This window comes from Theobroma cacao, chromosome 1 (genome assembly GCF_053813885.1).
Source record: "Theobroma cacao isolate CCN51 chromosome 1, ASM5381388v1, whole genome shotgun sequence".
NCBI lineage: Eukaryota > Viridiplantae > Streptophyta > Magnoliopsida > Malvales > Malvaceae > Theobroma > Theobroma cacao.
In genome coordinates this window covers 7,995,661-8,017,500 of record NC_142639.1, presented here as the reverse complement: position 1 = coordinate 8,017,500, position 21,840 = coordinate 7,995,661, and the positions used below count along the sequence as shown (strand labels likewise).

The window sequence follows — 21,840 nt, the reverse complement described above, 5'->3', positions numbered from 1 at the left end:
GTTAACTGTGAGATGAGTTGGGTATTTAAAATCAAGCTCCTCATGCGGGTTCCATTCTACTGGTTTTTCATGATAATATACAACAAAGCAAAACATAATGCACTGCAGCCCCAACACCGGGGCCATACAACGTTACTGATCTTTCTAACAGGAAGCTAGTAGAAGTTCAAGATGACCAAATTATAAGAATTTTTTAACCTAGATATACCCATAACTGGAAAGCAAGCAAAAATTGTGTACTTTTAGTGTTGTTAGCAACACAGTAAATCATCAGAAAATAGATTTCTTTCCTCACAATCTTGTAACAATTTTGGTCCAAGGAGCGCTTGGGGAATGGTTTTTATTCCACTCTGGTGTTCTTATGAGGTTTCTTCATCTTCTTGAGTGTCATCTGCACTCAGAAGATGCTTAAGAGCAACTCTTGGTTTCTTAGGTTCTGATAAGGCTTCCTGGTTATCATCATCACCTTTCCTTTTTACTCTCTCATCCTCTTGCCTGTCATGTTCAGCTGCAGGAGCTTCATTATCGGGACTTTCCATTTTATCTGGCAATGGCGGCCTTGAATCAGATTTTTCAGCCTTCTCTTGACCATTCAGATTTACTTTCTTAGGAGATTGTTCACACTCTTTCAAAAATGAGCGAATTTCTTCACTTTTTGCAAGATCAAGTGGGGTCTTCCCAGCTTTTGTTTTGGCACTAAGACTTGCACCCTTCTTTAACAAGAGTTTGATTAGTTCCAGGTGGGAACCTTGAACGGCATAGTGTAATGGAGAGAATCCCTTGCGAGTGCCAGCTTTAACTGAGACTCCCAATGAGAGCAGAGTTCGAACAATCTCTATATGTCCTTTCTGGGCTGCAAAATGGATTGCACCCATGTCATCCATGGCAGCAGCACCAACATCAGCCTTTTGCTTGCAGAGATAGCTTACAACCTGTGCTTGCCCAGACCATGCTGCCAAATGTAGTCTATATCACAGGGTTAACAGTGTCAAGGAAACAAATTGCAAAACTGGCATTGCTGTCATACAGAAAATTAGATTCAAAAAGATATTTAGCTGATAAACAGTTTTAGTGTATATCAACAATAAATATAGTCTGCTAATTAGGCTATGCGTCATCCAAAAAACTTCAATATCTCAATTTCTGGATAAATAACAAGTATATTTTGTGCAGATTTGAATAGCGCATACAGCTATGCCAGGATAAGCCTCCACCGCTTGACATTGTAGTTACTGGCAGAAGTAAGCTTAACTCACTTGGAGGCAGCTCTTAAATACAATCGTCTCATGAACAAAATGGCAGAAAAAAGAGAAGCAACAAAAATGGCCTGATATGTAAAGACCAGGTAAAGTTGCCATATTTTGAAGTTTTGTGGAGTAGATGCTACAGAAGAATTTGAGCACAACAAAGGATTTGGCAACCTTTCCAACAACAAAAATGCCTGAACCAATCCGTTAGAAACGTAATAATATCAGAGAAATGCTATTTTGTCCTGATAATCAGACAGTCGGACTACTCACAAACAAGCATGAAAATAACAAACAAATCCATAATCATTTCTTTCTTGTAACTTTTGAGTAGTACCCAACACACATCAGTTCTTAATTTGCTCTTATATGACAAACCAAGGCCAAGATAACTCCAAGTTTTATCAACAACTGTGAGCTACAAAAATTACAGTTGCTCCTATCAAAATGGTTCACAAATTCATCCCTAAAAACAGGAAAATTAAATCAATAGAAATTGTTAAGGCAATTGGGCATTCAGTAAATTAAAAATAAGAGAAAAAGCCCACAGCAAGCATTATGATAGGCAAAAAGGAAAGATTAATAAAAAAGAAAAGAAAGAAAGAGGAGGATACGGAGTTCTGGAGTGCTTATCTCTGGAGTTAACGGCCAAAGGGTTAGACGCCAGAATTGATTGAACTGTAGAAAGGTCACCGGACCTCGCCGCTGCGTGTATGTCTCCGCCACTCATTCTTCTGTTTTCCTCGTTCTCTCTCTCTCTCTCTCTCTCTCTCTCTGCGACTCTCAAACAACCGACTACCGTAAAACGACCGTCTTTCTTGGCTTCAAACCTGGCACCACGTGCAAGGCACGTGTTAGCCTCTTTGTGAAAAGAAAAAAAAATAAAAGAAAAATGAAATGAGGATTTTGGGTCTTGTATAAAGTAAAGAGGATTTTGGGCTTGTTTAAGGTAAACTGGTTCGGGGACTTTTTTTCTTTATGCAAGGCCCAAAAGCCTTCGTCCATTCTTCTTTTCTTTATTCCTCCCCTTTTTTTTTTTTTTTTTCTTTTAGGAGAATTTGAGCAAAATAAAATATGATTTGAGAAAGTCAGGAAAAAGGGGAAAAAACAGAAAAAATGGAAAAAATTAGAATTTGCTATAATTCTGAATTTTTTTTCTTTATTCCTCCTTTTATTTTCAATTCCTTTTTAATAGATATTTTTCTTTGAAAGACTTCAATATTCAGATAATTTGGAAAAAAAATATCAAAACTTAAGGATTTACAAGTTAAAATGATGGAAATAATGATATTATCAGCAAATAATATAACTTTTAATAATAAAAACTTAATATTTTTTTATCTAAACTATTCGAAATAATTATTTCTTTTTCAAACTCTTTTATATATGCTTTCGAAATATGAAAACATTGGAAATTAGATACAGGGTTGAAATTGCCCCATTGCTTGCAGATTTATATGACGGCACTTGACATGCACTACTCTAGCCTATGATTGGATGTGGCTCCATTAATGGGAAGATCCGTTTCGAGTGATTGAGAGAGAAAAGCAGCAAATTTTCTTCAAGCAAGAGTGTTGAATCTGAGGTTTGCTTATTTTCTGGGATATATTGTAGGCAATCAGACAAGCACTTGGAAACGAAGAAAAAGTTCCACCTCAACATAATATTTTTATAAAGGACAGAACTCACCAACAGATAAGTGTAATTGACCCAATCAGAACTTGAAATCTAATTATTACATATTATTATTTTATATCATGTGATATTAATATGATACATTATCATTTTATAGTGGATGGTTACATTATATAGTATGTTAATACGATATGATTATATAATATTTTTAATCACATCTATATCACATGAATATAAAATTACAAGTTGCGTTTTGAGTAATAACTGTTAGTCAGAAGTGAATCTAGGAATTTTTTTGAGTGGTATTATAACAAAATAATAATAATGATAATTTAAAAAAATTAGTGAGTTAATTAATATCATTAATTATATAAAATTTTAACATGAATAGTATAATTAATAGAGATTTTTGACACTTCAGTGTCATTTGACACCATTTGTTTGTATGTCCATCCGTCCATGCTATTAGTTTGTAAGTTAATTATAAAAATCTATTTGATTTAAAGCAAAAACATATGAACTTGATTAAATAAAAGAATAAATTTTATTTAAATTTTCTTAAATAGTAAGTTTTTAAAAAATATTATATCATTTTAATATAAATCAAATAAAAGAAGATGAATAAACAAGTTAAATAAATAAACAACCAAATCAATATATATAAAATTAGACAAAACATGATTCTTCTAAAGGAGAAAGACTTTTGTACATGTTGGGCTTGAACATGAAATATATAAAAATGTAGAAAGTAGTGGCTACTAGTTATCCTAAATCTCTGAATGCGACCAAGATCTTTAAAGCTTTTAGCTGGGTCATCGCCTACTGGCCCTGGCGTGCTGTTTTGTGACTGCTACTTGGGAGTGTAATGGGGGTGTTGTTGCCGTCGTATAATTTAATTCGAACAACCTTAGAGAATAAAGTGGATATCATCATTGAACATTTGTAGGTTAATTAAGAATCACCTGGCAAGCTTTAACTTTTCTTTTGGTGAAGAAGGAAAAAGGAGATCATTTTCTAGTCTTTTGATAGGCATTTCAATGTCATAAAAGGAAAGATATGCATGCAATATCTTAGCAAAGCAAGGTTTTTTTTTTCTGCCTTTTTTTAAAGGAAAATGGGAAGAGAACTCAAATCCACTTATTTAAATAAGAGATATATGTAATATTAGTTAGAATTGTCTTAAAATTATAATATAACACCATTTTTTTATAAGTACATAGATTTGTGACTATATTAATCAAACATAGATTGATAACGTGGTACGATTATTTATAAATTGAGACAAATATTATTTAGGGTATATATATTTATTAGTGTCGATTTCGATGAGAATTAGAGAGTATACAAAAGTATAAATAAGTTTTGGGTATTCGACTTAATAATAAATGTATCAAATCAATTCTTGCAACAAAAAATATTTAGTAATTACTTTAATAATGTTGCAAAAATATATCTTTTTGCAGCAGAGGTATCATGTTGCAATACCCTTACAGTCTATATTTAGCAACAAAAATATATCCAAACAATCGTTGTAAATACATTTACGGTGAATAATTTATATTTCATAATAAAAAAAAATACATTTTACAGTATGAAAATTATTATATTATAATAGGCATTGCACGATACTTTTCCTAACAAAAGAATAAGATTGTTGCAAATACTTTTCGCAACACACCACTGTTTGCAACACTTTACAGCGTCACATTAAAATTTTCTTGCAAGGTATCTAATTCCTTCTATTATTCCTCATGGTGTTCACTTATTTTTTTTATATTTAAATAATAATTTAAAACTTCAAAGGCAGTCCTACTTAGAAATGATAAGAGCTACCACTTTGATTTGTCTGGATAATATGCCTTTCCTCAGTGTTTGGGCATCAAAATTGTTGGATTCGATATTCCAATATATAGTACTCTTTCCACGTTAATTATTCCAGATTTTTTCTTGTCGTCGGAGGCTTGATTTTAATTAAACAATTATTCTAAGCTCTCGAACGTTTAACAAATCTTAGAAAGCAAGTGGAAAAGTAGTAAAATAAAACAACACCGGATGTCTATTGCATTGTTCTCTCTGTTAAAACATCTATGAGTTAAATAGTGAAATGATTATTATAAATAAATAAAAATATTATTTATTATTTTATATTCACGTGATGTTGATGTGATGTTAATATAATATATGAAAATATTACGTGAGCATTAATGACAAATTTAAAATTTTACATAAGGGCTGGTTAAAGGAATGATGAAATTATTTACATCAAATTTTATATATAATAATAATAATAATAATAAAAAAAAAAAAAAAAGCGAAGGGTAGTAGCCACCACCCAAACAACACTATTTATTAATTATAAGGCTTATTTAATTGAAAATAAAGTATAAGAACTTGAATGCCAAAATCTTTTAGTTTTCGAAATGAAATTTGAGTTTCAAATGCATTTATAGAAAATGTTGAAATGGGATTATTGTTAGTGAAAGGATTTATATGATTATCATCTGTTTTTGCAAAGTATGGTTTATTGCAAAAACTCCCCTTTGGCTTATCTCTTTCCCCGCATCCACTTACAAAGTCTTTATGACTTACCCGTTATATTTTCTCTATTTTGTCTTACAAAGTAGTAGCTTGCTTGGCTAAACGACTTGTGGAGTAATAGTCTAGCTCATTCGTGATAGGTATGGTAAAGCTTTCCTTCCAACCTTCTAGTGTAGTCACACTCTGCAATATGTTGAATCAAGTCTTAAACTGTTATGTTAATAAGGAACTTTATTGTGTAAATAAATGTTAATATATCCATACTTGTTTATATTTCGAATGTTATGTTGAGTCGTGGATATGGGTGTAGATGAATGATAATATTATCGTGAATGAGTCGTTGCAATATAAGTGCGAGATGCGTACCGGACCACAGTTGTGATAATATTGTGAATATTTATATGAAATATGATGAAAACCATACTTTACGTTGAGAAGTTTCGTAATGTAATGATCTTGATGAATTATTGCATATTTTTACTCGTGAATGTGAATATGTGAGAATGCGAGAGATGACTAACCCATACATTATTGGTTTAAGCTTGTTTGGGCCTAATGAGCTGTATCCACATAAGTTCTTATGCCGATCACAATCTCTCTAGAAAGTGGAATGTGATAGAATTAGAGTCAATTGCTCAAGTATTCATTTATTCAAGTATTATGGTGGTTGCTTAGAATCTTATGTTTTTATTTTTTTTTCTTGAAAATAACATAATTATTTTTGTTCAAATTTAATAATTTTTATTTTCGCATTACCTTGTCTTAACTAAATTTCCAACCGGTGCCAGGGGACCAAGCTCAAGACTTGCTTTCCCTTGGAAATAAAGCTGTGCATTTTCTACATTTGATTATTCTCTGCAGTTTCATAAACCACCAATAAATCGCATAAAGCAAGTGGCAAAAAGGTGGGGAGGAGGAAAGAGCATTGATCCCTTCCTTTCAATAAGGACGGAGGAGAGACTGCACACGCCGGACAGCAATACAAAAGTTGCCTTTACTCACCATTTTTTTTTTCAAATCAGAACTTAATTATATCGCAACCTTTGATGATTACAATTTGTTTTCATCACTTTCTCAGTATTATATAAACTCGAGCATAGCACATCAAAACAATTGCAGCAACTAATTTCTCATCCCATCTTGGAATTTCTTTTTCCCTCTTTTGTATATACGGTTGAGAGTTCCTCAGATTGAGGGAGAGGAGGACAAGTAAGAAATAAGACAGGTGAGAAGCTGTCTATATACTGCATTGTTTCCGATTTTGGCTTTATTATGTAGGACGAATGTGGATGGTTTGCTAAGTGGTTACATCAAAAACCCTCGAGTTACTTTGTAGAAAACAAACTAATGGGCCAACTTGATTAGTTTTTATTTGTCTTTTACCGTATTGGGATTGTTAATGGTCTTTGCAAGGTGAAGTTTGTCTGTTAGTACTCAACATTTTGGTGTGCATTCTATAAGAATTAGGTTAGTTCCAATCATGCTCATGCAAGCTTCAGAGGTAGGATAGTTTTGAACACCAAAGGCATCTTGTATCATTTGATAGGATTTTTTCTTTCTTTGGGCAAAGTAAGAATTAGCTGCTAATACTTTCATTTAGGGACGGACTGAATATGATGACGAGGTGATAATTAATTTTATGTTATAATTTAATTTTATTATAAAAATAATTAATTTTTATTCCGAATCGAATCATTAATTTATACTTTCATGCATAATTTTGAGTTTATCATTACTTAAATAAGATGTCTTAGTTTTTATTTATAAAAATTAAAGGTCGGTAGGTATGTACAGTTACTTGTTTTAGAAAGTCCAATTTGTCCTCAGTTTGACATGCAAAATTCATTCACGTAACGCCTCCTAACGTTGCGAATCGGTGACAAAGAGACTGAAAAGGTTGACTGGGGAATGTGTTCCGTGGTTCTCCGCTTTATTCTTCCTCTTCCTTAATTGTTTTTGATTGATCTTTCCTTTTGGAAAGATGCCAATTGGCTATTTTAATTCCACGTGCCTGTCACGTGCTTGTATGCCATTTGGTTCTAACCTGGTTTCAATCAACTAATCATCCAAGTAAGTGAAAGCATTAATCAATTCCTACATCACTCTCGACTTACCACATATAACATAAGAATTTAAAGTGATTAGCTACACATGAACATTTAATATTTTAACTCAATTTATAACTCAAGTAAAAATATATTTTAATTTAATCTTAGAAGATATTCCTCTCTAATACTTTCCATTTCAGACATTCTTCTCTCTTTCCTTTTATTATTGAGATTTCTTCATATTCATAACCCCACTAACTTACCCATTTAAAATCTTTTTCACTAATTAAACAAACTTACTTTTAATCCAAATCTGTTATTTGGGATTGGAGTGACACAAGTTGCATAAATACCCTGTTCTCTCCCCCATTTCCCTTCATTCATATCTTTTCTATTGACCCTTCCTTCCTTTCCTACTCCCAACTTCTCTGTGGTTTCCACCATTTAGGGTCATTCAAGTGAACCACACGCTTTTCTTCTCATAACTGGGGCTTTCCTGTCGGGTGCTACATACAAATAAGATAAAGCATTTTGTTTTTGTTTTTGTTTGTTTTTAGTCAGTTGCAAGATGGGTGAGAACGCTGCCACCAAGAACCATGAGAACCACCAAGTCTTTGACGTCTCCCTCGGCATCCCTTCTAAGGGTGGCTCAGAATGTTTCGATGACGATGGCCGTATCAAGCGAACCGGTGCATATTTCACTCCCTTCCCCTGTTTTGTCTCTGTGTTTTTATTTACCCTGTTTTTGTACATTAAACTCTGTTTTATCATCAAGATATGAAGGAACAGAATTAAGGAATTAACGTTTATTACATATCTGCTGTGTTGGATGGACAGGAACTCTATGGACTGCCAGTGCACACATAATAACAGCTGTGATTGGATCTGGGGTACTTTCTTTGGCATGGGCTATAGCTCAACTAGGGTGGATTGCTGGTCCTGCTGTAATGTTCTTGTTTTCCTTAGTCACTTACTATACATCTTCTCTCCTCACCGACTGTTACCGGACTGGTGACCCTGTCTCGGGCAAGCGGAACTATACTTACATGGATGCTGTTCGGTCCATTCTTGGTGACTTTTTTGGCCTGCTTGATATCCCTTTAAATCGTGCTAACTTTTGGCATATATTGTTAACAAGCCTAATATGCATTTTCATTTTATTTTCTGAGGTGGATACAAGGTGAAGGCATGCGGGTTAATTCAGTACCTAAATCTTTGTGGCATTTCCGTTGGATACACCATTGCAGCATCAGTAAGTATGATGTGAGTAATAATTTCCACCCCAAAAATTTGGAAAAAGAAAATGTTTCTTGAGTAAAATCTAAGTTATTCTGGTTTTAAGTATGGCACATGACGCCTTTTCCCATTTCGAATTGGCAGGGCGATAAAAAGGTCTAATTGTTTCCACGAGAGTGGCGGGAAGAACCCCTGCCATATGTCGAGCACTCCATACATGATCATGTTCGGGGTCACTGAGATCTTACTTTCTCAAATTCCAGATTTTGATCAGATATGGTGGCTCTCTATTGTGGCTGCAGTCATGTCTTTTACCTACTCTGGCATTGGTCTTGGTCTTGGAATTGCTAAAGTTGCAGGTATGTATATCTCTTCGTCAGAGTTTTTAAACTACTAAATTCAAAAGCATGACGATTGAAGTTTTCTTCTTAAACTGATGGGTTGTGATCATTTTGGCAGCTACTGGAACTTTTAAGGGTAGTCTTACTGGAATAAGCGTCGGAACAGAAACACAAGCTCAAAAGATATGGAGGAGCTTCCAAGCTCTTGGTGACATTGCTTTTGCATACTCGTATTCTATAGTCCTCATTGAAATTCAGGTATATTTCTCAGTTCTCACTCAAATGAGAAAAACCAAATTCTGTTGAAATTGTTTGCACGCTAAATAGTTTAGCTTCTGGTTTTGCAGGACACGGTCAAATCCCCACCAGCAGAAGCAAAGACGATGAAGAAGGCCACAAAGCTTAGTATTGCAATAACAACAGCTTTCTACATGCTTTGCGGCTGCATGGGATATGCCTCTTTCGGAGACTTTGCACCTGGAAATCTCCTTACTGGTTTTGGTTTCTATAACCCATTTTGGCTTCTTGATGTTGCTAATGCTGCTATAGTAATCCACCTTGTGGGAGCATATCAAGTCTTTTGCCAGCCTATTTTTGCCTTCATCGAAAAATGGGCAACACAAAGATGGGCCGAAAGCAACTTTATCACAAAAGAGTTCAAAATCCCAATCCCGGGATATCATCCTTACAAGCTCAACCTGTTTAGATTGGTTTGGAGAACAGCGTTTGTGATCTTAACCACTGTTATATCTATGTTGATTCCTTTCTTCAACGATGTAATGGGAATTATGGGGGCTTTTGGGTTCTGGCCATTAACAGTTTATTTTCCCTTGGAGATGTACATTCAACAGAAGAAGATATTAAAGTGGAGTACCAGATGGATTTGTCTCAAGATGCTAAGCATGGCTTGCCTGCTGATAACGATTGTCGCTGGCGCAGGTTCAATTGCTGGTGTGATGCTTGACCTTAAGGTTTATAAGCCATTTAAGACTACCTACTAATCATTGCTTGCTTGATTTGCGGTTGATATCAAGCAGCGTGGGGGGTGGTGTTCTGGTTCATTCATAGCTTTGTGTTGGTTTCAATTGTTTTACATTTATAGTTCGGTTATTGATGTTAGAGAAAGCAAACATTACTGTAAATTTATTATGTATTTGGATTTCAGACTATGGGAATATATGGACCTCCATTTCTTCTCACCTGTATCTACTAGTAATCACACTCTCTTTTACCACACTTCCATGGATGATGCTTTCAGCCATGGGGGCTGCTTTAAAGGTGACCTCCACCCTTGAAAGACTGAAGACCAAGGTCACACTTTTAGCTGATGGGATCAGAAAGGAGGTTTGACTTCCACGTGTAAAGCTTTATTGGCAAGATTTTAGAAATTATATCCGCATTCATATAAGGAGGCCCTTGGCTTTTCTAAATTTGTAGCTTTACCCCCTAGAGTTTTCTTCTTGTCTCCTTATTTATTTTTACTTGGCCAGCCCTTGATTATTGCAAAATTCTTCAATTAGTATGTAACTTTTTCAAACTATTTCTTTAGTCCCTAAGTGCTCTTCAAAAATTTTATTTCAATACTAATTATTGTGATTATTTACTTTTCACAAGATTCTTTTTTACCATGATCTTTTGATTTATATATAAAACTTTTATGCAATACTTCTTTTTACATAGCTTAAACGATTTTACTGCATGTTAATTTCTTGTTTTGCACATTATTTATGAAATAAAAATAATAAAACAAAAAAGATCCAATGGTATTTAACAGTGAAACAATTTAGACATAATACTTATAAAAAAACCCTAAATAAATCATTATTCTTCTATTACATTCAATTAACTCTTGTATTTTTATTTTAAACTAAATAAACATAATTAATGATTGATTAATTGTTATTATTTAAATTGTAACTTTTCATTTTATATAATATAAAAATATCATATAATCAGATCATCATATCACATAAATATACCACATCATCATTCATAATGTCTAATTAATAAAAATTAGTATATCATTAACCATAAAAGCTATATTACCATAAACTAGTAACATGCAATGATTCACGTAAGCATCCATAACTTCTCATTTTACATAGTACATGTCTTGCTACACTACACCCGAGTACATGTCTTGCTACACTACACCCGTTTCCAGCCTAGACTTGATATTCTAAGGAGTCCAAAGGAGAAAACAGAGCCCATAGATACCATTCGAAGCCATCTTGTCTCTAAATTATGTTATATCGAGTAACATTGCCTCATTCACTCCTATTAGGTCATAATATAGCACAATCACCCTGACATTAGAAAATTAACCTAGTCTGACTCTCAAGGATTTGCTGACTTCCCTTGTAGCATGGAACAACATGAGCACCCTGTTTTTCCAAGATGTGGTGATTTACAATGAAAGGCTAAAAGAAAGATGCGAGGATTGGCTTTTTCTTTCACTTCATTCAGACTGATGTTGCAAGTTTAGAGTTTCTAAGCACTAGTCATTCTGGCTCAGGGAATTACATGCGTATACGCTTCACATCGTTCTCAGGAACATTCACATCACTGCCGCTCCCCTTTTCTGACGGAACTGATTGTCCCTGTATGCGCATAAACATAAGCAGTCAATGACCTTAACCACAGGGTGATAAAAGCATTTTCACGATCTGAAATTGAAGAAAAAACATCAGAGAACCTCATATGTTGTTTTTTGATGAAAGTAGTTTCATCAGAAATACTTGTTTTTTGTGGCTTTCAACACTTTTTAATTCCTTTCAAAATTGCATGTTGTTAGAACTTAAAGATAGAAGTTGGGACATTTCTTGTTGTTATTTTAGGATAATTGATCAGCTTAGGTATGAATGCAGAGGTCTGAGATGTTTTTCCTAGAAATATTTGCCTCGTATATTGTAAGCTATGCCTTCGATACATGCATTTAGTGCTTATACTAACAAACATTAACACATAGCAATGCCTAAACAGTCAATCATGTAAAGCAGATGTTTGTAGCTGGAAATATGTGTTTGAAGTTTCCAGAATTCTGCTATCAGATATCATTAGAACTTACACTTTCATCAGGGACAACAGCATATCGCTCCGTTGGAGAAACCCAGGATTTACCTGCCAATAGAACATTTATACATTCAAGATTATCTAAACTATCAACAAAACAGATAGCAATGCAGGATGGACTTGTAACATAATTATACAGCACCTGAAAATGGATCAAGCTTTGAAGATTCTATCTGTTGCCCACTGGAACCATCGATACTCAATGCCTCTATAATCTTTGGAACATTGCTGAAATTAATAATCCAAAATGTCACTACTTTGGTCCTTATCCTTAGAACACGACCAAAATAAAGGGCACATGTTCTCAGTTTCACAAAATATATTGAGAGAAAGAAATAAATGAAAGGGACCATATATTTGAAACCTGACCAAAATTAAAGTATAACAATTACATCATAGGTTTAAAATTAGAACCCTTTGACAAGTGCAAGCAAAGTTAGCTCTCAGCTCTAATGGTGTCATAAACCTGTCTTCTATCATAGGAACTTCAGTCATCTCATTCTCAAATTCATGATCACAAATCTTGAGACCTGAACCCTAAAGAAAATATTTTCTGGCAAATATAATCTCAGGGAATTACCTTTTTCTCTTATTTCTCATAATTTGTTGTATTCCCCCCATTTTTTCTGTAGCATCTAAAAGTTTTGTTAATTTTTCCATTTTACGTATAATTTATTCTTACATACTATTATTAGAATTGATCATTCCTAATCAAGGATAAAAGAAAAACTTTCCCTGGTCATCACTAATCTAGATGAAAATGCTATTACCAGTCCTTCGATTCTCCATGCCCAAGCTGTCCATTCGTACCCCTTCCCCAGGAGAAGACATTTTGCTCTTCCGTAATAGCAAGTGTGTGCCTCCACCCACATGAAACTTGAAGTACTTTCTGCCAAGTAACAATCAAAACATATGAGAAGAGAAGAAGGAATTCAAACTTAGAAAACTCATATTATAGGGAGAGGAAATGACCTCTCAATGAGAAATTAAAAGAAGCAAATTCCTACAGAACTCAATATTAATCTCATGGGCTATCTTAACCAATATTTGGAAGCTACAGTAACGAGAATGTGCCTGCTCATGTGGAAATTTAACTTGCACTGGAGAGCAATGATCATCATTGTCACCAACCCCAACCTGTCCAAACTGTAAATGAGAGGTAGAAGATTTAATCATCAAAAGTTGGGAAAACGAATTAGAGAATGCAAATTAAGAACAGACAAATCAAACAAAATAAGTAACAGTTTAAAAGGGAAAAATTAATTACAGGACCTTGACCATTAAGGTAGTTAAAAAACTCAGAACATGCTATACACGCACCCGTAAATTATTATTGTGCTCACGAGTCCATGTGCATACATGCATGTGTGCGTATGTGTCTACCAAAACTGACAGATATTGAGAAGCATTCATGTATCAACAAAAATACGTATAAAATGGCTTTGGATTCCTGCCTAATATTTTAGCAAGCAAACCAATTAATATGGCAACATGATAATACGATGCATTTTGAAGACATAAACCAAGGAAAAATGATTTTATCGACCTTGTTCCATCCCCAGCCATAGAGGTTTCCACCAGACGTGAGTGCCATTGTGTGTCTCCATCCACCCGATATCTAATATGATTCAAACCAAAATGTAACAAATATTTTTAAAACATAATTTTGAAGTGAACATATATTTGACACCAACAGCAAATATCATGACAGGTATGAGGCATAATATACATCAAATATCATGAAAGGTACAACTAACGAGGCATTAACACTAGACAGTCCTAACAATAGGGTAAGATATTTTCCACAGCAAGTTTCATGAACTCTTCTCATGTTCAAGTACTCTAATACAGTTATTGAAACATAAAAAAAAAAAAAAAAAAACACTAATAGGCATGTGTAATATGATATTACCAGAATCATTCTAGCTGGTACTGGTACATCATTTTATCGTTATGTCTAAAAGGTCAAGAAGAATACAAAAATGAACTGACAGCCAAAACAACATTTAATGCCACAATGAAATATCCCATGTTGGAAAATTCTAATGAACCTGTTGTAGAACAAGGAGGGCAAATACGGAGAAAATAAAGATCAAAGGGAAAATTACGAAGAGAATAGAAGAAAGAAGGAGAAAGAAGAATTAGGGAAGAAAAACAGATATAACCAAGAGCGAGAGGGAAATCTCATTACTCACTACTCAATTTTCTAAATCTCAAGAATTCTTAACCCAAAGCCAGAAGAATAACCCATTAAAGTATTTATAGACACAAGCCATAAAACCTTAACATAAACTCAAAGTTCCAATTATATCACCATATACAAATCGATCCTAGTAAAACTAAAGGGTAATTCTCCGTGAGACCCTTCACTAGGTGAAGCCAGTAAAGCCATACAAAGTACACCTGTTAACTTAGACTTTGAGAGATGATATCATTCCCACCACTAGCTAAAGACATAATTAAGAGATTGTTAAAACTTACATATACATGTTAAGACATGTGAAAAACCATGCCTTTATGTTTCAACTTGTAAGGCACCTGTGAGTACTTAAAACTATCTTTATTGCAAATATTAAGGTTGTCATAAAACCTCCATTTTCACCTTACTAAGAGATGGGAGGACAAAAAGATCACCTGCTTAATAAAACTGTCAGCTAAAGCTTCCACCTTATGAGGAACAAGATGATCCTTAAAGTCCCCATGTCCCAGTTGACCATACTTGCTCCATCCATAAGTGTATAATCCACCAGTAACAGAGACAGATATGGTATGCCGCCATCCACAAGCAACCATATCCATCTTCTCTCCCTGCAACTGAAATTTTTTAATAATACTTCTTTAACAGAAACACAGAAATTAAGGCAAATTGCAGAATGAATATAAAATAAGATAAGATGCAGAAGGGGAAACAACTCATTGAGACTCACTTCCCATCCATTATTCTTTTCTAGCATTAGAATACCTTAGGGAAAGAGACTAAATAGTTGAAGATTAAAAAAAAAAAAGGAAAGGAAAGGAAAGAAAGGCCTTTTTAAAAAAACCAAGGATAACAATTAAAGCACCTGATATAGACTTCACTCAATCATGTCAAATTATATAATAGATGCAAGTCAACCTAAACATCAGATGTTTGGAATAAACTGTCTAGCATATTCATTTAGGATGGTCAATCATCTTTATGGAATCTTATAAATGTTACTTAAGTAAAGAAACAGGCCATACAAATAGGAGCAGCTGTGACATACATTGAGAGTAGAAACCTTCTCAGGAACTAAGCGATCATTTCTGTCTCCTAAGCCCAAGTTTCCATATCGTCCCCAGCCCCATCCATAGAGGGCACCGTCTCCTGAAACAGCTGCAGTATGCTCAGCACCAGCAGCAACCATTTTGATAGAAACACCCTACAACAGACATGAAATTCAAGGAGATAAACACTTCAAAAATATGTATGCAACCTTTAGCTTGATCCAAGTGTCAATACAGAATTCTTCAGTAGTCTTAGGAAAAGAAATAAATTAAATAGAGATATTTAAAATTTTAAACTAACGCTCATTAACATTACAGGATTCCAAAGTTTCCTTTTATTTTTTGGCTAAAACAGGACTCCAAAGTTCAGCAGCATGCAAATACTATTCTCAACAAATGTAAACCTGCTTTAGAGATTTCAGAACTTTGAATTTAAATAATCCCAATAACAGGTTTCCTTCATGTAATTGTATATTTTTCATCAGATACTCAAAGGAAACCCAGTGACAAATCCTCTTTCTTCTCTGGCCAGAATAACAAGGTAAATGGAGCATTCAATTTGATTATATAACAAATTCCACATAGATGTTGACATTCAATGATTTAAAAGTTTATATAATGCAACTTTTCAGTGTAAAGCAATTCATAACAAGCATATAAATAACATTTTGTGAAGGTCACAAAAGCAAGGAACCTGGTTGCACAAGCAGAGCCTCATTTCTTTTAATGCTAAAGTACAAACCAAGAGAAGAAATAGAGCATCACATGAACATTTGTTATAAGATACCACAAAACATACAATACCTGAAAGGCTTGAATCTTTTGAGGTACAAGAGAGTCTTCAGTGGTTCCAAGACCAAGTTGACCATTTTGATTCCTTCCCCAACTTCAATTAAATTCCAAAAAGAAAACATTAAAAGAAGGTAAAAAAAAAAAACCATCGATGAGGATCTATCACAAACATAAATTAAAAGAAGGAACAATACAAAAGTTTGGGACAAACTTCTTCAGAAGACAGTAAACCTATAATCCTGGACCAGTGACAGCTGATTCTGCTGTCACACAGAACTCGGACCAGCTTTCAGGAAAATGAGACAGAATTGGCTCTCTTAAAATGATCAATTATCATGAATTAGAATGTAGAAGAGATATGCGAACAGGTGCTGTTGTATTAGCAACTACAGGGCCAGAAACTTACAACATAAATCTCATGATAAGTCTTTTCAGGAAGCGAGAAGAAGTTTGCCAGCAAGTTCAATTGAAAGCATGAGATATATGAGTGGGTCAACCAAGCTCATCATCAATGGCTACTATGGTATAGCTGAAACAATTTTGTAGATTTCTGGATGAATGTGCTCAATCAAAACAGAGGTTCAGAAAAAGGAAACCAAATTGAATCATATGCATGACAGCTCAACAAACAATAGGGATTGCCTTCAGTCACACTAACTCATGCCCCTGTCAAAAGGGGAAGGGACAGACAAAACAGTCAAAAAGAAATTATCTTTTGCTGATCTCAGGATAAGGTCATAGATAGTGTAGAATGTCGTAAGTGTAGCCATATAGCACATCAATACAGTAAGAAATGGCTTAAGTTCGTTATTGTTTACACCAAGTCACATTGGAACAAATTCTTTGGAATGACAAAGTTTTCTTATTAATGTAAAGTTTCATATGCAAACTAGAAGATAAAAAAAAAGACAACAACAACATTAAATCAAGTATAATATAAATTGAAATCTACATTAGCTATGTCGCTAATTCTTTCACAAAAAATCTTTCTTCCATGACGGCTCTCCTGCATGGGAATGAATGCTCAAGGTAATGGTGTTGTAAAATGAAAGCGTTTTACATTTAAGTGAATGCATTCCAGCCCTTTCATGGATCCTTTGCATTCAGATGTCAAAGTTCCTCTAATTTACTAACGAACACAGAAAAACCTCTTGAACTACCTGTGCTTACAATGACAGCCTATTTCATCAAGATCACAATAGCCAACATGTATTTCCAATCACTTAGTTCAGTATAATAGGTGCATTATAAATTTGATACCCAAGCTCAGCCACTTAAAGTTAACTACTATTTATAGCTTCTCTATGCAATGCAAGTTAAACTCTAAGCATTAATCAACATAGTTAACCAAACATTTGGTTAACCATCAAAAACTATCACTTTTTGAACCCTGGAATGATGAACTTGAAATAAAACATAAACATTCATATTAATCAGGTTATAAAAAGTAAAAGCAAGAGATCTAAAAACCATACTAACCTTAGTACCTCGCCTTCCATTGTCACAGCTAAACAATGGCTGTCTCCACAAGCAATTTGTTTAATCGTCAGACCATGTAATGCTTTTATCGGTTGAGGAGTGAACACATCACTAGAATTTCCATGACCAAGTCTTCCGAAGTCACCCCTGGTTAGTAGCAGTCAAAAATAGTCACACATTATAATAAGAGTTGAAAATAGACACATAAAAGAAAATGAAAATATTAAACTGACAAATAAGTGATGTTATTGGTAAAAGTTGAGAATTCAAAAATTGCTAAAATTCTGAAAACATAATATTAATAACATTACATCTATCACAACAGGACACTGTTCTAAAGTCCTACATGAACAAGTAAAAAGGAGTAAAAAGAAAAGGGAAATAGAAAACCCTGCAAATGAGACAAATACCAAAATGCTTATTACTTAGTAATACAATGTTTGCATGATGAGATGATGACACAAACAAGCAACACCCTACATAAATATAAATTATTAACTTAACAATGCAGAAAGCATTTAATATAAGCCTGCATGGAAAAAAGGATAAAATTAATGAAACAGACCATAGCCAGTTATTGAGACTCATGAAGACATCACATGAGGAAAAACTTTCTTCTTCGATGCAGATACCTCGATAAAGGGTGGATCTTTTCTTGGGAAGGTAACTCACAGACCACACTAACGTTTAACTCATCTTTTAACATGAGACCTCTGGCTACAGGATGACACTGACTCCCAAGTCACAGGGCCAATTTGCAAGCAAAGGTTTATTATTTGGATTTATATTTGATGCACTGACAGTGTATAGTTTCTATACACTGTCAGTTCACCAAAATCTACCACTTCATTAATGAGGTAAAATTAAAAAAAAATTTGGACTTAAAATTAAATATTAAAAATTTTATAATGATTAATTAAAATTATCATTAATCAACCCAAGAATTTCCTAAGGTACTGGAACTATATGCTAGAATAGATAGTTAAAAGTGATTTCATAAAGTTTGTAGTCAACCCAACAAACCAACAATCAACTGGATCAATTTTACCTCTAAAAGTCAGTAGATCTGAATCAAGTCAACCTTTAATTTAGATTTACAATGAAGACAATTATTATGGTGTATATATTCATCATCATTAATCAACATCTAATCAAGTAATCAGATTATCTATTTTACTTTTGAGAGATTCAAATTGACCAAAACAATCAATTGTTTTGTATCATAGGAAACTTCAAACCGCTTTGCACTCTCCTGCTACAAACTATGTATTAGCTGAGAGAGAAAAAAAAGTGCTTGTTTCTTAATTTAACAGAAAGAAAAAAATTTTGAAAGACTTTGAAAGATGAAGAGCATACCATCCCCAACTATAAACTTCACCACGTGACAATGAATATGCAGTTGTATGATCAGCTCCACAAATAACAGATATTATTTCATGTCCATCTAAGGCACTCAATTGTGTTGGAGAAAGCCTATCCTCCGCATCCCCATGGCCTAACTGCCCATCCTCTCCTCGACCCCAAGAGCAAACAACATTTCCAGCTGAAAATGATCAAGAACAAGATTATAGGCTTAAGTAGATTTATGAAATTAAAGGAAGGCATAAAGTAAAGGTGAATAAATTTCAGAACCTAACCATGAGATACACATAGAAAGACTCAAAGACAGCATTTATGATAAGTCTCCAAATAGAAATCAACAAGACAATATATACTGAAAATTCTGTTTGTTTTAATTAATGGAAGACATAGCAATGAGGGAGCAATTAAGTCCACAAGGCTTAAATGAACAAAAGGATCTTGGATTTGGCTATTGCAATGAAACTATTTATACCTTAAGCTCTCAATTAATTTTCAGCATCATATTATAAAAGATCATAGGGCTGTTGGCATACAGATGTAAATGAGATATACCATTACTTATTAAGATTAAGTACAAGTATGATTTCCAGGGAAAGTTATGTTAATTTATTGTAGCTGAAGGGCCTACTCATTTGCATGACCATGAACAAAAGTAAGGGCCTTCAATAGAAATTGTAGGCAGCAGCACTACAACAGTGAGAATAAGGAATAGTGGTGCTTCATAAACTTTTAAATTTCATCTCAATCATCAGAAGCAAACTGCACATTCAATTTTTCCTACATATGAAAAGTTAATCTAGATGAAGCACTCTCTTTTATGGTATGCAGAAAAACATCTTGGACCAGTTTATTTACATTGAAAACATGCCATAAATAACTTAAGAGCCAACTAAAGATTTCATTTGTCAACTATGTAACAGATAAAGTTATCCTAAATGATGTCTTAATAGGCCTAAGTCAAAGAGATAAGACAAAAAAAAGTCCTGTTTTTGAACTGGCAAGGAACCCTAGAGCACACGTCCAACTTGTCTTCCATATACTAAAAGTTATTCTAACTGAGGCACCTTTTTTTTTCCCTTGGATCCTATTCAAGATGTAATGGATTAATTTATTCATAGGGAAAATCAAATATGCCATACATCACAAACTTTGTCCAACATTTAACAGTGGAAATCATATCATGATTGATGTCTCAAGTGGCATAAAAGTCAAGAGATATGATAGACAAGTCCCACCAGATGGATAAAGTCAATTGCTGTCATTTATAAACTATAAGATCATATGCATGTAATCAGAAACAGTTAACTAATCATAGCCGAAATGCAATAAGGAATACAGCAAAACTATAAAACACTAGGAAATAGCAAAGAGTACTGTGCTCACAGAACTAACTCCGGCAACAAACAACTGTCAGAAAATAGAGCATCAAATGAGAATTAATCAAATCAAAACAATGAAGGAAGCAAAAGGGACAAAATATTTATAAATTAAGAAGATCCTAAAAGTTTTGTCCAAAATGAAACGTCTAGGAATCTTTGATTGATCAAAAGCATAAAAAAATGCAAAATGACGTAACTTTCCACTATATTGAAATGAATTTTAGAAACAAAAATTCTGAACTGCAATCATCATGCCCTGTTTAGGCAAGATTTTTTATTTCACTGAACTAAAAAAGAAGAATTGAAGTGCAAGATGGGACATTTCCAATCAAGTCTGATTAGCCCAGTTGTCCAAGAAATAAAAAGACCAACAACAATAAAAAAAAAAATAACAATAGCAATTAAAAAAAGGGTACAAAGGAAAAAGAAAGAGGAAGAGAAAAGGAGCATACAGAGAAGAGCAACAGAATGGCTAGCACCAGCTGAGATAAAAAGAATCTGACGAAATGGACCAGTTACCTCACTCACACTCATCTCCTCTTCTGCCATTCTATTTCTTTCCCTAATTTTATGGACTTTACAACACAAACTCTCTCTCTCTCTCCCAAAAGGGTAAGATATTTTTGTGGTTAGCTAAAGAGAAAGTCAAACAAAATATTTCGAAGAATTTTGAAGATGAAGAGAGTAATAAGAAGAGCCAAGAAAATTTCTTTTAATAAAAAATAAAAAAGAGAAGAAAAAGAAATGAACAGGGAGTGTTGGGTAGGCGTTGTTTGAATAGGAGGAGATAATAATGATGACAAACAATAATAGTAATGGAAATGGAAATGTAGAAGAAGTAATAAAGGAGGAGTGGGCAGGGTTCCTTGTAGTGACAGAGATAGGACATGTGCATAATACATGCAAGAGTACAAAGTGAGACTCTATTAATAAGAGAAGAAGAAACTAGAATCAATCAATACACTAAATTAAATCAATAAATAGACATGACGACTAGTCCTTGGTTGGTTCATAGTTGGTTGGTATAATAGCGAAGTTTATACCAATGAAACGTGAACATTGAAAAAAATGAATCGAAGTTTCGGGTGTTTGGTTTCGTTGTTTTGAGAGGGCCGGCAGTACTGCAGAAACAACGGCATTGATTGCTGAAGGGACCCATTTTCGATCCCAATAGCTTTGTCCCAATTAGGCAGTACCCCTCTCCAACTGCAATCTCCGCCACACAAACCCACCCACTCGCTTAACTCCCCCTTTCCTTCTCTCTCTCTCTCTCTCTCTCTCTCTCTTCTCTTCTCTCGTCTTTGGTCTTTGGACTGTAAGCAAACTGCCATTTCTGTTACAGTTGCCCACACTGTCGGCTGCGGGTGAGGGATGAATCATGACTGGATGGACTGTGGCGGGAAACGGTTTTGTGTTTCACCTTTTCACTTGTTACTCTTTAGTTTATGGTAATTCCTTTGAAGAA

General features: G+C 34.1%; 3 protein-coding genes across 5 annotated transcripts; 1 reads left to right on the top strand and 2 right to left on the bottom strand.

Moving 5' to 3' along the window:
- Nucleotides 1–24: 24 nt before the first annotated feature.
- Nucleotides 25–2,057, bottom strand: LOC18611938 (Ankyrin repeat family protein). Its single transcript, XM_007048446.3, has 2 exons — nt 1,862–2,057; nt 25–966 (listed from the first exon to the last, which is right to left on the bottom strand). The coding sequence occupies exons 1-2, from the start codon at nt 1,975–1,977 to the stop codon at nt 360–362; spliced, it is 723 nt and encodes a 240-aa protein (XP_007048508.1). The 5' UTR covers nt 1,978–2,057; the 3' UTR covers nt 25–359.
- Nucleotides 2,058–6,504: 4,447 nt separating this feature from the next.
- Nucleotides 6,505–10,244, top strand: AAP4 (amino acid permease 4). Of its 2 annotated transcripts, none has more exons than XM_007048445.3 (7): nt 6,505–6,645; nt 8,026–8,157; nt 8,306–8,539; nt 8,638–8,731; nt 8,849–9,063; nt 9,164–9,303; nt 9,393–10,244. In XM_007048445.3, the coding sequence occupies exons 2-7, from the start codon at nt 8,037–8,039 to the stop codon at nt 10,044–10,046; spliced, it is 1,458 nt and encodes a 485-aa protein (XP_007048507.3). In that variant the 5' UTR covers nt 6,505–6,645; nt 8,026–8,036; the 3' UTR covers nt 10,047–10,244. The 2 variants fall into 2 exon arrangements, with proteins under 2 accessions (XP_007048507.3, XP_088665677.1); XM_088809551.1 differs by having other exon boundaries at nt 6,555–6,645; nt 8,030–8,157.
- Nucleotides 10,245–11,069: 825 nt separating this feature from the next.
- On the bottom strand, nt 11,070–21,222 carry UVR8 (Regulator of chromosome condensation (RCC1) family protein). 2 transcript variants are annotated; one of them, XM_007048443.3, is made up of 12 exons: nt 20,828–21,222; nt 18,991–19,177; nt 17,635–17,781; nt 16,168–16,249; nt 15,363–15,518; nt 14,752–14,931; nt 13,664–13,735; nt 13,192–13,263; nt 12,888–13,006; nt 12,260–12,345; nt 12,113–12,165; nt 11,070–11,645 (listed from the first exon to the last, which is right to left on the bottom strand). In XM_007048443.3, exons 1-12 carry the CDS (start codon nt 20,922–20,924, stop codon nt 11,565–11,567), a joined length of 1,332 nt encoding a protein of 443 aa, XP_007048505.3. In that variant the 5' UTR covers nt 20,925–21,222; the 3' UTR covers nt 11,070–11,564. The 2 variants fall into 2 exon arrangements, with proteins under 2 accessions (XP_007048505.3, XP_007048504.3); XM_007048442.3 differs by having other exon boundaries at nt 14,752–14,925; nt 20,828–21,211.
- Nucleotides 21,223–21,840: the final 618 nt, after the last annotated feature.